At 48.0% G+C, this 17,772-nt stretch overlaps 1 protein-coding gene across 2 annotated transcripts in view; it reads left to right on the top strand.

Annotated features, from left to right (window-relative positions):
* Positions 1-17,772, top strand: part of chd7 (chromodomain helicase DNA binding protein 7) — a 74,037-nt gene that overhangs the window by 4,292 nt on the left and 51,973 nt on the right. The window contains exon 2 of one of the 2 annotated variants that reach the window (XM_061238107.1): positions 15,146-17,096. The exons of the other annotated variant lie outside the window; for it this stretch is intronic. Within the exon in view, the coding sequence (XP_061094091.1) occupies positions 15,300-17,096 (1,797 nt within the window). The 5' untranslated portion in view covers positions 15,146-15,299. The remainder of the gene's footprint in view (positions 1-15,145; positions 17,097-17,772) is intronic. 2 annotated transcript variants of the gene reach the window in all.

Below are 17,772 nucleotides of genomic sequence, written 5' to 3'. Positions count from 1 at the left end.
ATTAATTTATTTTTAATCATTGATATAATCATCCAAAGATAGTGGCTTCACATTTCAGAATTGAATGAGAAGACTGCAGCTCATTGAAATGAAATGTCAGCCTAACTGGTATGAAATGACAAAAAACCTCCAAAATAAAAAAAATAGGTATTTTGAAGGTGTTGAAATTGTAATAGTCTTTCAGAATCTATTTGTGAGTACAAGAGCGCATGAGGTCTGTCACACAAAACAGCAGTTGTCATCTTGAGAATCATTTATCCTTTTGATTCCCTGTTTTTAATGGATTTTGATGCCTGCTGCCCTGGCATTGTGTGTCATGCAAAGCTAGTGTGTGCCCGAGACCCGAGCTTGGCAGCACGGCACAACCTCCTCTGTCATCTACTCTTTTAAACTGGTGGAGCTGATGGGAAGGCCACGTTCAATTGGGATCTTAGGCTGTTTTGTCAGTCCGTGAGATGCGTTTTTAACACTGTTTTGTGGTTACATTGCAACTGAAAAACTAAGCAACATCATTGTGACATTCCTTTAGCGACATCTTTCTAAATATAATCTTTTTAAGGACTCTCAATTATAAGTGCAAAAGATTATGGCTGGGATAGGAACAGAAATGTGGGGGGTAGATCAAAATGTATAGATGCAAAAAAAAAAAAAAAGACATTTGCACCTACAAAAATGAATTTGTGTAAACCCCCCAAAAACTCACACTACCCCTTCATTTTCCCCCGTTTGGATTATCGTAGACTATTCGATTTCAACAAAGAACAACACTAATGCATTGCTTAAACACACGTGCACACACACAGGCACACGTCGGTGTGTGATCGTCACTGAGGAGTGAGGTTTGGTCTGTGGGTTGGCCTACAAGGCTGTTGATGGATTTGTATTCTGTTCAGGTAGAAATCGCCAGGCAACATGACAGAAATCATACCAAGATGGGCGATTGCGTCTAAAGGGGAAAACGCATGTAGTGGCAGCAGAGCCTGGCTGAAGAAACCCGCGGCTGTGTTGAAAGCCAGCTCTTTATTCTAAACTCTGTGAAATTACCTGTTGCTGTGGAGCGAAAATAAGCAACCCAATCTTGAACCCACTTAGTTGTGGATTTTCTTCTGGAAAGAAGGCTGTTATGTTATCTTGTAGTTAGCTAGCGTATTGTGTTGGTAATATGGTATGGAATCTTTTTAGGGCTTTGTTTTTGAATGAGATGGTTCAACCCTGAAATGAAATGCGGCAAGTAAAATTTCAGACAAAAGGCCTTCCACCAAGTCTGTCCTGCTGTCAGCTTTTGTAGTTTTATTGACGCATTTGGCGTTTACTTTTGCATCAGAATGAGCAGTCTAGGTGTATTGGCGGTAAGTAACGTCTGTCTTGGTGGTGCATTCAGCTCTGCCACAGTGGGCTTAAAACAAGAGTGAATCTTTGGTGCTGATCAGCCTTTAGATGAGTAGTAGGACTAAACTGCATATTAAAACACTACTGTTGACTTCCAAGGCGTTTGAGAGTCCCTTATTTTCTAGTTCACTGCTCCTGAACGAGGTGTGATTGAAGTCCCACTCCATGCTTAAATCTCACATTCTACCGAGTGAAAGATGCTTCACTGTGAAATCCTTGTTCCTCGTGTGTCTGTCCACGTTCAGCAGCCTTCGCTTCTCCTTCTGGTAATGCACAGGGTGCCACATTCCTTATTGTCAACATTACCAGGACACATTTAAATTGTTTATGGTAGCCAATAAAACTTGCCTCTCACTTCCATTTGTGCCCCAGTGCTTAAAGAAATTGAATGAACAGAGACTGATGCTCCAGCAGCTGAAGCTGTGTAATGGCTCGCACTGTCTATTCAGTTGGGAAACATCAGTTTGGATGAAAGAAGAGGGGGCCCATTCACACGAACAAGTCTCTAAATGAGCACCAATGCCCCTTAGCAAAAGTATCAGTAGTATTTTGTCTGGAGAAATGAGTCTTTCAGAAGTTCAGTCATCACTTGTTTGCCCTCACTAGCTCCTTATCCACTGTTGGAGCTCAGAGGAAGGGGAGGTGGGCGTCACAAATGCAATCCCAAACTGCTAAATGCAAGGTTCACAACCTTGGGGAGCTTGGTCAGTGGACATGATTCAGGATTTGTCAACCTGGCCAGCCATACTTCATTTGTCAAACTTTCGTTTAAGCCTTGCTTGTGCTTGGGCAAAGCTGGGCAGTGGGGTAAAATAAGCTTAGTTGAGCCTTTTTTCCGCCAGTGCAACTAAAGCATCAAAATGCAAAGGCCAAAAACAAACAAGCAACCAAACTTTTACTTGACTAAAAATGAGCGCAAATAATTTGTTTCTACAGGTGCATTATTTATTTGAAACAGGTGTGGTAAACTGGCTAGTTTGGGGAAAATTGCATGTTTTCTTTCTTCCACCTTTTTGACAGAGCTCATTTGGAGTTGCTGTGGTCCCTTTGGTCTTACCTGAAACTTGTAGGCTATGCCTAGTTGGTTAACTAGTAAGATTTGTCGTCCCCAGTTGTATCAAATGCCCTCAGAAGTTCTAACCATAATAATAATACAAATATATAATTTTAATGTTGCCATCCCCAGTCTTGGAACAGCCTACACAGATTTGGGCCTGGCTTGATCAGTTTGCTTGATTTTAAATGTTAACGCCACAGAATGTGGTCGTGTTTGGTTTATTTGGAATGTGATAATTCCTGGGTCATTATCTCCTGAATGGTCAGTGAAAGTCTGCTGGCAAATATCAGTGCCAAGGCAGGTATAGCCTATGTATCAACCAGGTCATAGACCCACTCAGCGCAGTCTACTACAGCTATGGTCAGAATGCTCCATTTCATGAATTGTTCTGGAGGTGCAGACTAGCCACAATGGCAAACCCTTTACTGCCACACACGTTTGACAATCGTGGGGTATGAACTGAAATTTGAGTTTTCAGATAGTTTTTAATCAGCAACAGTATTTGATATTTATTCTGAGCTCAACAATAATTGTATGTGCCTGTTTAGGGTTCTTGGTTATCACACTTAAAATAAATGCTGCTAGCAGTCCTTATGAATCAAATGATAGGTGGTGTTGAGAAACGAGCAAAAGGTGCCAACATTTAATTGTTAGCTTGAATCAAAGGTTACATTTATGGCTCTGTGTCTGACCACTGTGTTTGTCTTCAGTACATGATAGTACTTGTATACTTTTCCAAGAAAACACTGCTGGAATCAACAGGTTGGACAAATAATCCTCAAAATGGAGGGGTAACATGAATCTGTTGTGGCAGTTTTAAATATACTGTAGGGAAGGGGTGGAGCAATGTTTTTGAACAGGTTTAGATGTAGGATCGCTCATCCTGAATAGGTTGTTCTGCTGTTCATGTGCAGCCTTACTCTGCCAATTATTATTATTTTTTTTGTTGCTCATTCTGTTGCAACTGTGTCTGAGTAGAATCTGTCCGTTGTGTCAAACCAGAAATCAAAAAGATGCCTCCTCCATCTTTTTCCACGAAAGTGTTACTAAAAAAGTTTTATTACAGAAATATGGGAACTGGAAGTTAAACAGGAACTATATTCAGGTAACTTTGAAGGGACATTTATATTGCGAGTCTTTATACCTGTGTGATGTAGTGCAGTGCATCTGTATTCTCTTGTTGGAGCGTGCGTTTTTCTTTGCTCGTTCGCAAATGTGTATATTTCTTGGTGATATGTTTTCTGGATATTTATTGGCATGCTATCGGGCCCTAATGAGAAATGGTGAGATGTGAACTGCTCAGTCTGCCCCTGGTTTATGAGGTTGGAGGTTGATTTCTCCAGTGCTGGAAGGGGGTGAGGCTGAGTAGGCCGTTGTCTCCGTGTTCGCCTGGCACACTGGCTGGAGGAAGACGCTCGGACTCCTCCCATGGGAGAACTGAGGTCAGAGAACATCCCCCTTCAGGCTGGCTGCTCACCCACAGTTCCCTCTTTAGTGTGTACTATGTTGTGCTGCGACAATGGCTTCGGAGTAGGATCGGCGTGTCGTACCCATGCCCACACTGTATTGAGATAACTGGGCCTTGTCCGAATCGCCGTACTTGCCTACCATTGAGTATGCAAGTCGAATACAGGTTGGGTATCGCTTGTATCCTCTATAGTAGGTAGGTGTGCTGATTTGGACATGGCATTGGAGTCTAAAATTGTGTTTGTGCCAGTGGAACCGGCTGGGATTGAACGAGAGTAGGAGTGGTCAAACTGGAGATTGTGTGAAGTGAGCCTATGGCCAAAGCAGAAATTGCTTTGCTTCTTGACTAATAAAAATACACTCTCACAACTTGGCCTTAAACACAGCTTGCTGATTAAGAGGGGGAAGGGGGAAGGGGGAAGGGGGAAGGGGGAAGGGGGGGGGGGGGGGAGGGGGGTGAATCCTCCGTTTTACTTGGAAAGGATGACATTAACGAGAATAGTAAAATTTGAACGTAGGTAGAAAAGACGAGATCCGTTGCCCTACTTTTGAACAAAGATCTTAGATAAATTCAGCGTATGTGGCTCTGTGGCTTGAGTGGAAATGCGATGTGCATGCATACCGGCCTTGTTACCCCAGGGTGGTTCTAATGACCCCCCCCCCCCCGCCATTTCTTTTCATACCTCCCTCCCCAACCGTCACTTTCTGGAAGTGAATCACAGTCGTCTCGACATCGCTCCGAGTGGACACTGGTTCTTCTGCCTTTTCTTTCTTAAAAATTAATTTTCTTCTTTTTTTTTTTTTTTTTTTGGGGGGCCTCCCAGAAATGCTCTTTCGGTTGAGCTGAGCACGGTGCTGTCCCCCCCTCCCCCCTCCACAGCCATGGTTAGCAGCAGGGCTGCAGTGGCCTGTTGTGCAGCAAAACAAGCAGGCTTTTTTTTTTCCCTTTTTTTTTTTTTTTTTTTTTTCACCTTCCCCTCCCTCTCCTTCATACAATGAAGGGCTAATGGAAAACCATTCTAGAAAGAAAAGACATGCTATGCCTGGTGTAATTATATCAAATCCAAAGCCAGGTACTTGTCTTTTTTTTTTTCCTTTGCATATTTAACTGTGGATTTAAAAATGGGCAGGAGTTGAGCATTGTCTATTGGCTCTACCTTAAAGTAAATGGAGCGCTGGTGAGGGCTTGAGCCTGCTCTTTCTGCTCCATGTAAATAAGGGGTGGTTATCTGCTGATGGGTGTCTTGGTAAGCAGCTCGATTGAACTTTCCATTTTATTTATTTTCCCTTTTTTTTGCCGTCATTAATGGATGCCTTCTGTAAATGAGTCGCTGCTTTTTAGTAGCGCATATTGAAAAGGTCACTGTCACACGCAGTGCGCCGTCGCAGTGGTCAAAAAGAAATGCTACCAGATTTTTACCAGTTGTCTGGTTTAAAAATACCCAGGCAAGCTTCTGGTCTCAGCATGCTCTTTGCTTTCACCAATCTGTTGTGTTAATATTTACCTGCTGCTGCTTGTTTAATTATTCAGTGCTAAAGGATGAAATTGTCAGGGGAAAGGCTTCTGGGCCATGCTGCACGTTCATCGCAAAGGTTCGTCTCTTACCGGTTTGTTTTCACACCCCAGTCTCAGTTTGATGCCAAACGTACGGTTTCATCATCAGAAATGGCTATTTAAATGGAGAATAAAGAGAAAAGCAGAGCTCCCGCTGTGTAATATGGTTTGATAATAGGGAAAGGATCGATGAAGGGATTGGCGGTGGTGACGGACTGTTCGGGATAAGCTGCGCCTTTTTTTTAACGGCCCCGTGTCAGGGTTACGGCCCAACGTGTGGAGGTTTATTTTGGGCCTGCGCCGGCATTGCGTTGGGGCCCTGGCGGCTTCCCTCCGGAAGTGCGGAGGCTCCTGGAGGGTCCTGGCCTGTCTGGCCCAGCTGCTGGGCGGACAGGTGCCCGTGGCCCAGCCGGGCTTCACAGCCTCTCACCCCCCCCTCGATGGAAGTGGTGTGGAGTGTGGAGATTTTCATATAATGGGAGACCAGCGCTCACCAAGTGTGTAAACGGATCCTCTTTTCTGGTGATTTTTTTTCCCTTAACCCTCACTCCTACCATACTTACAATTTTTATTTATTTATTATTTATTGCATTTTATATGGAAAGGTGGTGGCCGTCCACGCACGGAACAATCGCAGGCCTGTGCAAACCCCGTCGCTCCGCCGCTGCGACCTCTGCCCCGCTGTATCCTGTGACACCCGGTCTGTCTTTGTGCTCAAGTTTATTCATGATGGATAAGTTGCCCCCCCAATCGCATATGCTGCGCTGGCGAAGAGAGGAGCGGATATAAATGATTTTCAGCTGCAGTCGGAGGCTGAGGAGGAGAAGGAATGCTGGTGGTGTGCATAAGAGGAGCCTGTTTGAAGAGGGGCCCCTCTGTGGGAGAGTGGGCAGGATGCAGTCCTGTAGTCAGCTCACACACAAGGAAAAAAAAGAAAAAAGAGGAGAAAAAATCCCACGGATGCTTATAGATCTTTCTCCCTATTTATAGTGTTTTAAAGCTCCTTTTAGGTGTGAGACAAAAAGAGCTGCAACATTGGTTAATCAGTGACAACCACAGCTCGTGCGTTAAAAAAAAGCCCGGTGGTGTTAGCGAGAGATGAGCTCTGTTCTCTCCCTCCCCCCCCTCCTCCTCTAGTGTCTCAGCATGCTGCCTTTTGGGCCCCACCTCTTAGATCCTCCAGTGGTTTAGTCTGCTTTGTAGAAAATGTAATTGCCAGGAGATCACTTGATGGTTGATAGGAATAATATAACCTTCCTCCTTCCTTGTCCCCCCTCCCCCCTCCTCTCCTTGCATCCTCTCTCTCTCTCTCTCTCTCTCCCCCTCGCTCTCCATTATTTTCCTGCTAGTTTGTCCTCAGCCATGCAGTGTGTTCACCCCAGTCACTAGCCCCGGCACACAAAGCGTTTATTGTTGGTATGCATGTGGAGAATGCTTGCTTTGTGAGATGATTCCAGGGGAGATGGAGGAGAGCTCCACACGCCGGGGCGAAGCCTCATGTATGAGCTGCAGGTTCCTCTTCTGGAGGCTCTGCCAGGGCCTTCTGTCCACCCCGCAGCCAGCTGGGACCTTGGGACGTGACACACCGCAGTACTGACCAGCAGCGTCATCCGGTGACGTCAGTTTTCTCATTTAAATACGCGTTCGGTAAACCGGCCTTGGAGATAATCTGCCAAGGTAATGTGCTGAAGTTTACAGAACACCGTGTCCGAAATTATTCTGGACAGAAGACCAGTCGGGATCTTCGAAATGCATTTTTTTTATGCTTAGTGGTGGCGTAGTGGTGCTCATTGTTTCTAGGGCTGCTGCGATTTGTTCACCTCATCGATTACGTTGATGCTGTAAATGCGTCGATTTGCATATTCATGATGGATGCGTCAGCTTTTTTTTCCTTATTTTTTTTTTTATGGTACAGTATTCATGTTTGCTTAGCCAGCAGCTCATTATTGTTGCAGTGCAGTGGTTCCCAACTGTAGAAAAGCGCACCTCATTCAACAGCTAGAGCTTGTTGAGGGGTGGTGCCCAAGAAGTCACTGGCCAGTGGAAATTGGGGTTTGTGTCGATTTTGGCGCCTCATATCTTTCACATTAAAGCAAGGGGAGGCCATTGTACACTGACAATTTCATAAACTAAAAGTAATGTTCATTCGAAAATGGTAAATCATGCTATTTGGCCGTTTTTATTTTCAATATTTGATGGCTTACTACATCAGCGCCACTTGGTATATGACTGGTAGATATTTTGGTTAAGAACGGCCAAAAGGGAAATGAAGTCAAATGGAGCTTTTGGTCAGCTCTTTAGGCTAGGCTGCTGCAGACGTGTTGACCCTGGAGTCTGTGCTAATGCAAAATCACATCAGTCAGAATCACAGTATGGTGGCATATTTCCGCTTTAAAGTTCTTGTTTTTCAGATTAAGGTGTGCCAGGGCTAATTTGACACCTGTTTGATTTGAATGGATGTGAGAATGTAGCAGTTTTAGTGCGATTGGTCACAATCTGTTTTTTGAGGTGTGGATAATTTCAAGCGGGTTCAGTATTAATTCAGTTTGATTAAAATAATCAAATGTTAAAAAGGGTTTTTTTTTTGGTCCCCTCTGTTGGGGACAGTTTTATGTCCAGTTCTGATATGGGGAAGGGAGGCACTATTTTTGTGGAGGTATGTTGTTAGCATTAGCTTGTTCTTTGAATTTATTTGGAGAGTTGCCCATTAGCTAGCTAGCTACTGTGTTACCGTTTTGTTGCATGATGTATGCCTTCATAATGCTATGTATTGGGAGGACACCATTTATTGACCAAAATAGGTCAGTTTTATTTTTTCATGTGAAAACACTTAATCAGTCTTAATCACAGGCCTCGACTTGGTTTCTTCTCATTCCTGACATTGCTTGTGCTGTAAGACCTATAGGTCCATATAGTATTTACACAGCAGTTGTAAACTTCAAATTAGAGCATTTTTCACCCTGTGCTTCTCACACATTTGACTGATACTATAGCGGCACTGTATTTAGCCGCCTTTATTGATGCCAGGCCAGGTGTTGGTGGTGTTCATTTTCCCTAGGCACCATGCCCCCCAAAGACGTACTGTATAGCTGTACTTTTCTCATGCCAAAATCTCAGCTTCATTCAAGCTACATTAAATCAAATCAGCTATGAAAGGGGATAGCAAGGGTATCTCTGCTCTGTCGTACCCACAAGTCGGTGTGAAAAATATTTGTTGGAGTAGGGTCATATTCAGCACTTTCCTCCTATGTGTAAAAAATTCTTGTTTTACTGAATTTTCTGACATGGCTTGTATCATTAACTGCTCCTTTCTTTCACCCAGTACATTTTATACGAGTGCAATGCCCTCTGATTCCCTCATTTGTAGTCTTGAGTGTTGTGTATCCACGTGCTGAGAACACTTGGGGGATGTCTGACTGCCATGTTTTGATCCTCTTCCAGCAATACAACTGCTTACAGTGGATTTTGCTGGTAATCCATGGGTATCTACCACTTGCAGTTTAAAGGCTGAAGGTAGCTTACAGACTGAAAAGTGCTGTAATGGTTTACAGTGAATATGATTGTGTGTGTTTGTGTGTGAATTTGGTCTCAAGATGCTTCCTGGCAATGTAGCTGCAACAAATTGCTAAATGTCACATTCTTAGGAAACTATAGGACTGGATTGTGTGGCTTTGCGGTGTGTTTAGGAGTACCGCAGGAATTGCACTTGACTGCTGTGGCCACACAACATTGCCTGGGCCCATTCATTGGCAAACAGTACATGTGTAGTCATGGGCTGTTACCTGCACTTCTTAACACTTGTTTTTCCTGATGCACTTTCCACTCCAATTTGACTGTTTCCAAATCATTTAGCACCGAGGCACTCTGGCTTTAGCCCGAACAAATTTCCCCAGCAGCAAGCAGGCTTCACAAAAATGCATTTTACTACAGCTGTGTTCCTCACCCCATGTAATTGTGTACAACGGGCCGGCTCTGCACACTCCCATTAAGGCCACTTCCCGCTCTTGGGGAACGCTGTGGAATGGGGGAAAAGGAGAGTGACAAACCGAAAAGCTGCCGGTTGCTCCTTCCATTGCCTGTCATCCTCAGGGAGGATACCAGCCGCTGGCTCCCCGTCCAATCCTGTCAGGAGTCTGAGTGATGTCACAGTGCTTAAGCAAAATGGCTGACCACCACTTGCCAGAGGACTGATGTTGGTTATTTCGATGCTGGATGGTTTTTCAAGGCTGCATACTTATGTCATGCTTATGCTTTTATATTAGTCTCATAAAATATGTGGTTGGGAAGTAGCATCTTGCTTGGGGGTTCATCAGGGTTACATCTCTTTGATTGCTCAAGTGATGTATTTAATGTTAGAACAGTTCTATGTTTTGATATTTAATTTATCTGGGACACCTTTCTCCAGAAATGGTCTTACCTTCATGCACTATTCAGATGGTGTGTTGGAACATTTCTTTGAATGATTTCTGTGTAGTAAGGATGAATGTTCCAGTTTAGGTGTTGAAAATAATAAATGTCTGCTTGCCGGACAGTGTTCATTATATTCAGGCCCTAAACTGGACAAAACCTTACACACAGCAAATGTCAAATCTTGAAATGTTGCTTAAATTTTTCCAGAATAGCTTGCGGTTGACTGGTAAAGTCTGCTCTCACTGGTCAAGGGAGGCACTTTAACTGTAATTTTATGCATTTATGCTGGTAGACAAAAACATAGAGAATCTTTTGTCCTGTGTATGAGTTTCATTTTCCTTAATCCATTTGAAATGACAGAATATAAAATATCCCTGAGACATGCAATCTAGTTTCTCTCATTCTTTGGCATCACATATTCCAGATTGCAATGCAAAATTCAGGTCGTTCCTCAATCGAAATGATTGTGGTTGTACAAAATCGATGGTTTTATTGTGTGGCCTGTTGCTCCTAACGATGTGATTATTTATACTGCAAATCACTACAAATTATTTCTGTCGTCTAGGGTTCAGATCTAAGCCACATAAAATTGGTCATGTTTTGCAAAGCAATCTTTCCTGGATTACAAGAGTCACACGGCCTGCGGTATGATGTTATTGGGGACTGAGGAGGAGAGAGTCTCTGCTGTGATTTGCTGCCCTGCCCCTCGAGTGCTGTGGCAAGTGGCAGTACAGAGACATTTTTGATATTATCCTTTTTTTTCTTTTTTTTACGTGCCTAAATTTCCTCATCCCTATGACACATGCCTGGTGATGTAAAATTCTGTGCTAATGAGGGTGTGTCAGTATGTAAAATGGCAGGCAAGCCTGTGATCTGCGGACATGGATGCGAGAGAACTGCATGTGGCCCGCCTCAGAATTGGCATTTTTCGGGCATGGGCATTTTGGCCTCGGCGAAGGTGAAATTTCACGAGGTACCAAGGACAAATCGTAAGATGCTAAGGCCAAACTCAAATTTGACATGAGGACATCAAGGCTAAAAAGCAGATTGTACTTGTACTAGTACTAGAGAAAGCATTTGAAGTGAAGCTGTTGTAACCTAAAACAGAAATAAGACCATGAAACAGATGTATAGCAGGAGTCAGTAAATTTGTCTATTTGACTATTTCTAGACACATTTATATAAAGTTATACCAATATTTATCAATGTGTTCATGCATTTAATTTCTACTGTGATATGCATTCACATTTTCGTATTGTTATCCTTGCAATGACATTACTCTTGGATTGTTTACTAAAAAGGACAATATGGCGGGTACCTGGAAGTTCCAAGCCAGACTTTCATTTTGGCCAGCAGCACCAGTTTTCTCACAACCTCAGAAAATTGCAAAAGTAAAGGGCAGAATTATCAAAGTTATATACTTTCTGAATCGCCTTCAGTGTTGCTTTACCGCTGTCCATAAGACTGAGAAATCTGAACATATGGTTGCAATGTAAATCGCCGTCGACATTTTTGGCATTGTGACTTCTTTTACACAGCTGCAGCCTGAGATGTGAATCTTCAGAAGCCTTTTAAACCACTGACCAATTAATTGTGACTTAATTTATAAGGCGGAAATTATCAAGTGTCCGGCAAATGGGCCTATATCGACCTGCCTGTACTTCAGCCTTCGGACAATACTGGCTCGAGCCAGCAGCCAGAAATGAGCGCGCAAAAAACATTCAAGAAGCGCTGTTAGCCTATGCTGCGTGCAGACCAATTTTCTGGAGAATAATGGAATATTCAGTTGAAGATGTTTTGGTACAGTCTGAGTTCTGCTGTTATTGATGGAGTGTTCAGGAAATGTGAGTTAAAGTAAGTTAGTCACGAAGATAGACATATCAGATTTAATACACCACCTTAAAGTGTTTTTTTTTGTTTTGTTTTTTTTTGCAGTATGTTTAAGATAAATCTTTCTGAAATTATGTTTATATTCATTTGTGGAAATATCATTTTTGGTTACCCAATCTGTGGTTCCGAGATGTGGATGGCTGCACGTTTCTTTAAGTTTGTATATTCTACACATTTCTATTTGTAGTAAATTACGCTTGCGTGCTAATGCTTATAGATGGCTAAATTAATCCATAAAGAACCACAAATCCTTCTCGGCTTCTCAAACTTGTCAACATAACTGGCTATATAGATAGATTAGTAAATGAAAAACATTCGTAAACTGTCTTTTCAGAGCAAATTTGGAAAGCTTACTTTAACAGTTTCTTTAACGCACACATTGGGTCAGGTTGACCTGAATATTTGAGTGCCACATAAGAACAGTGCGCTACCAGGAGCGCCAGGTCGCTGTCCGATTGACTGAAATACCATGGGGAAAATTCTGCCCAAATATGCGGGTAAAGGTGACTACTTTTAAAAGGGAATTATGGCCGAAATGCGGGGCATCTTTGGCAATGGGGGTGTAAGGCTGCCCTGGAAATCTTGATATGGGTATTATGCACGATGGGTGAATCGGGCCGTTGAGCGCTCTAAATCCTGTGTTGGAACAAATTCGAAGGTGTTCCACACGCATTGATAAATGAGGCCTGCAAAGAGAGGCCATTAATACACACAGGTGTTTGATGCAGATGTTGCGCTTATTTTTAAGATCATCTTGGGGGAATTACCAGTTGGTTTATCTGCTGCTGCTGAAGGGAGGGTTCCAGAGCAGATTGGAGTGGAGATCGAAGTGAAGCTAAGTTTTTATTTTATTTTTTTACGCCTGGCTGAAATGTTTGCAGAGTTTGGTGTATTTCATAGGCACCTTCTAAGGGAATACTTTCTCCATTTGGAGTTTTAGAGAATTAAAGTAAAGGCCTAGGAAACTTGCTTCTTTCTCCTGCTGAAGTTGATGTTGCCTGTAGGAAATTCCAGCGATTTACTGTTTTTGGTTTTCCTTGACTTTTTAACAAACAGGAGTCCTTTCAGCCAGATGGGCGGTTGGGAGAGATTTGTTTTCTTTCCTTGCTTTCTTTGTTCTCTGCCGGTGAACCTTTGTTACCCGAATTTCCCCCAACCCAGTAAACCCCCCAACCCCCCCCCCCCCCCCCCAACCCACACGCTTAGAAAAGTCCCCCCCCATCGGCTATAGTAGGGTTTAAAATGTCTCTTCTGTTGTCCAAGAAGCCCTCCCAGTGTTGTGCCACATGTAAGGAGAGGTCTGTGGGGAGGAAAGAAAGGTACGCCAGTGTTGTCCTGTGGATAGAAAAATCAGTCCGGCCACTGTAGGGTTGAAATGGACGGACAGGAGGCGAGCTTAATTATTCCGGTGTGGCCGGGTAAGTGTTTGTGGAAGGGCTGCTGTGTTCTTGCGCCGGCCGTTGGGCCATGTGGAGGCCGGTAATGGCCCCGGCTCCACAGCAGCCGAGCAGCAGCCGTAAACGCTTTTCCTGCTGTTCCGCTTTCCGTGCGGCCCCGGCAACGTACTCCAGCTGGAGCAGGCGCGCGCGCTCCCTCTCGCTCACACGAGGAGGCCCGGCGACGTCACTCGCTAATCAGCCCGCCTCGGGGTGAGGGATGAGCCCGCCGACTGGACTCCCTCTCTCCCGACACCCGCAAACCGTGGCGTAGATCTCCCGGGCGGTGGGTGCGGAGCCACATCTGTCACTCCCGAGCGCGAGCCCTCCAGACAGCCCGGGGAGGAGGTGCGGTTCCTGCCTTTTTAGCGGAACGGTTTCCTTTTTTTTTCTTCCCCCTCACCCGCAAAATAGCGCTGTATTTCTTGCGAGTATTTTTAAAAGCGGGCTTGTTTTGAGTTTAGAGCGGTAATCCGCGGGTGAGATGTGATTTATGGGGCGGTGATCCGGGGAACGCTGGGGCCCAGCTGCACAGAGGTAGCGCGCCGTTCTCCAGTGCCACTCTCGGGCTCCTCATGTCTTCTGCAGATGCTGCTCTGGGGCTCTCGCCTGCACTGAGGAAGTTTCACTTCATCAGGAGCTTTTCCCATTTCCACACGTACACCTGCAGCTTTGTGCGGCTACAGCTATGATATAACGGCCAATTCACCTCCAGTTCACCTCCTGTTGCAGCCCTATATTATCACAGTCAGTGTCTACACTGCCAAAAGCAGTGGTGGTTTTATTTTGTTCATGTTTGTTTCTTGATTGTATTTGTTTCTTGTCGTGCTCCTGGTGAACTTGAAACTATCTTCTGTGTATTTAGTGTTTTGAGAGACCGTTTTCTTTGAGTGTCTTGCACTCGGAAAGTGTTTTGTCTGTGGTTGTTGGGGAAATAAAAACATGCTTTAGGGTTTAATGTAAACATAAAGGTGAAAAGGTCTAAATCCAGGAGGGTGCCCTTTCTGTGGCTCTTTTGCAGTTCAAAATAAAATAAAAGGCCGGTTAGATTTTTAAAGGGAAATAAGTTTTTCCTGCGCAAGTGGAGAGAGCCAATGGAGGCCTTGATTGAATTCGTTTTTCCCTTCTCTTGTCGGGAGGCTTAAGGGAGAGAGGAAATTGGGGGTGGGGTGGGGTTGGTTGAGAGTTGGGAGGGTTAGGGTTGGGGGAGGAGGCGCTCGGGGGGGGGGGGGGGAGGGGCGCGGCTGCAGGAGAAGTTGAAACGCGAGTGCTGTGAGGGCGGCGCATTCCTCAGCCCCCCTGGCGGCCGGCCGTTCCCCGGGCCACCCAATCCCCAGACCCCAGCGGGGCTTTATCTGCCTTCATCTGGGACCCAGATAGCGCCCGCTCGCTCATCTGATTACGCTGCTCAGGGATGACCAGGGTAAGGACAGGCTGCTGGTAACTAGAGCATTTTGGGGGCTTAAGTTCAGCAGATGGGCCGCCTGCCCGCGTTCATACATCTGCCTGCCTGGTGTGGCAGCTGCTGCCTCTCCCGCACTCTGGGCCCCTTTGTTCTTTTCCACCCAAGAATGAATTGCCAGGGATTGTAAAGAATGAATTCATTTGGAGTTGGTGCCTGCATGTGTTGTGAGTAACCTATTGTTTGAAAGCAAAGGAAAGTAAAGGGGGTGTTGGGCGGATGGGGTCGAGGGGGGGCGGGTGTGTTAAAAAAAAAAAAAGAAAAGAAAAAAGTAGAACTAAGTTAACGGCAAGAAAAACCCCCACCGTGTTTGCAAACCGTCTTCAGCCAGTTCAAATTTGAACATGATTGAGGTTTCAACCTGAATTCAGGTGCTTGTGTGACGCTCTCACCTTCCACAATCCTAATTTCTTGTTCTTATTCTTGTTCCCTCCCCCCTCCCTCCCTCCCTCCCTCCTCCTCCTCTTCCCTCGCTCCAGGTGCTGTAGCCTGACTTTGCCTGACACCGTGTTGTCCAACAGAATTAGGGAAATATGGAGTGACATGCCGGAGATTAGTTGAGGGATTAAAGGCTTTGAGGACACACACCTCAGCGGAGGGTTCTCTCTCTCGTGTGGCTGGCGCTCGGCAGCCATGGCGGACCCCGGGATGATGAGCCTGTTCGGAGACGACGCTAACCTCTTCTCGGAAGGGCTGGAGGGTCTGGGGGACTGCGGCTACCCGGAGAGCCAGGTCAGCGCCCTGGGCCCGCAGATGCCCCTGGACCAGGGCTACGGGCCGCTCTCGTCCTCCCTCCACCACCCGTCCCAGGCCCCCGCCGGCCCGGGACAACAGCCCAAGCTCAGCCACTTCGACCACTTCGGCCAGTACGAGCAGCAGAAGATGCACCTGATGGACCAGCAGGGGGGCCGCCTGCTGGGCAGCGGCCCCGGGAACGGCATGTCCTCCCCCCACTCGCAGTACCACACCCCGCCCCCGCCCGTGCCCCACGGCGCGGGGCCCCACGGCGTGTACCCCGGCATCGCGGCCGAGCGGCACGGCCAGGCCTTCATGGACGGGGGCTCCATGTGGGGCCCCAGGGCGGTGCAGGTGCCTGAGCAGGTCCGGCCCCCGTTCCAGCAGCAGCAGCAGCAGCAGCCCCAGCAACCGGGCCCCCCGGCGCAGCAGTCGGGCCCCTCCGGGCCCCAGGGCCACATGCAGCAGATGGCCCCCTACATGGGCCGGGGGGACTACAGCTCCATGCAGACGCACAACCAGGCGCCCACGCCTCCTCGAATGAACCAGTTCTCCCAGGTCCCGCCGCAGGAGGCCAGCCGGGGCCCCGCCGGCAACCACTTCATGGGCCACATGGGCCCCCAGCAGACCCCCAACATGGTGGGACCACCCATGCGCCAGCAACCACAGCAGCAACAACAACAACAACAACAGCAGCAGCAGCAACAGCAGCAGCAGTTCCACCACCGGCCTGTCCCAGGCTCCATGCACCCGGAGGGGGTGGTGCACAGCCCCCGCTTCTCCCCAAATCCCGCCCAGCAACAGCAGCCACAGCAGGGGGCGGGGAGGCCCCAGCAGAGCATGGGCTACAACCCCCGAAACCCGCCGGTCCCTCCTAACGCCGTCAACAACTCAGGGCAGTACCCACCCTACTCCCCCTACGGCGGCCTCAGCCAGGGGCTGGTGAACAGCGGGGCGATGGGTCCCGGCATGGGCCCCATGGGCCCGGTCTCGCGCTACCCCACCGCCGGCTTCCCCCAGGCGGGGCCGCAGGGCATGATGCACCAGCAGCCCCTCCACGTGAACCAAATCAACTCCCAAGCTATGCACCCCTCCCAGCAGCAGTCCCCAGCCAAGCAGCAGCAACAGCAACCCCAGCAGCAGCCTCCGCCTCAGGCCCCCTACGGCTCTCCCACCCCCATGTCCCCGCTGAAGGCCCTGAGCACCACGGGGGGCACCCCTCCTCCCCAGCAGGGCCGCCCGGCCGGCCCCGGCATGGGCATGGAGGTGGGCGGGTACGGGGGCATGCCCCACCAGCCGGGAGGGCCCATGGGGCTGGGGCAGAGGGGCATGGGGCCCCGGGGCCTGGCCCCCCAACAGCAGCCCCCGCCGCCGCAGCAGCAGCAGCCCCCTCCGCAGGGCTACATGGGGCTGTCGCCCAACCAAAGGGACCTGGCCGGGCCCCTGAGGGCCCCTGCGGCGGGGCTGGGGGGGAACCACGCCGACCCCCAGGTGATGCTGGCGACGCCCCAGCAGGCTCAGCACGGGGGCCCCACGCTCGCGCCCCCGCTGCCCTTCCAGAAGCAGCAGCAGCAGCCCCCGCCGACCCTGCTCTCCCTGCGCCACCAGGCCTCCCCGCCCCCGCACCCTCACCACCAACCGTGGGCCGGCCAGCACCAGTCCCCACCCACCACCCAGAAAGTGCCTCTTCAACAGGTAAGCCCCGGCCCGGACCCGTGGAAAAATGGCTGCCTTCCCCCTCCCCTCTGCGCGACGCTGCTGCTGCGGTAGCTTGGGAAAGTCCTGCAGTTGGAGGTGGTGGATGGGTATGCAGGGAGGGGAGGGGATGTTTGTGTCTGTGGGTTGGCCTTTTGAGATTAGCCTTTTCCCTCTGTTTGAAGCACGGTTTTCTTTTTTTTTTTTGGTAAGGCTGTTGGTGTTCTCTACGTTCTAATCGGGCCTTCCCCCCCATGAGACGTGGGTGCCACAGTGCTAATTTCCCTAACCCCCCATCCCATCCCCCTTTTACCCTCAAGGGTCAACTTCTCTCTCTCTCTCTCTCTCTCCCCCTCCCTCTCTCGCTCTCTCAGCATCTTTCTCTGCAACAGCCGGCCCCCCTTCCCCTCCCCCTCTCCCTCAGTCTTTACCCCTCCCCCATTCCCTCCTGTCTCTGCCCCCCCTCTCTCTCTCCCCTTCGCTCTCTCCCCCCTCCTCTCTCTCTCTCTCTCTCTCTCTCTCTCTCTCTCTCTCTCTCTCTCTCTCTCTCTCTCTCTCTCTCCCGCTCTCCCCCTCTCTCGCTCGCTCTCTCTCTCTCTCTCTCTCTCTCTGAGTGTTTGGGTAACTTGTCTCAGAGGACTGATGTGTGAGTTAATGGTGTAGAGCAGGATGCGTC

This window comes from Conger conger, chromosome 4 (genome assembly GCF_963514075.1).
Source record: "Conger conger chromosome 4, fConCon1.1, whole genome shotgun sequence".
NCBI lineage: Eukaryota > Metazoa > Chordata > Actinopteri > Anguilliformes > Congridae > Conger > Conger conger.
This window is presented reverse-complemented; position numbering and strand designations above follow the sequence as displayed.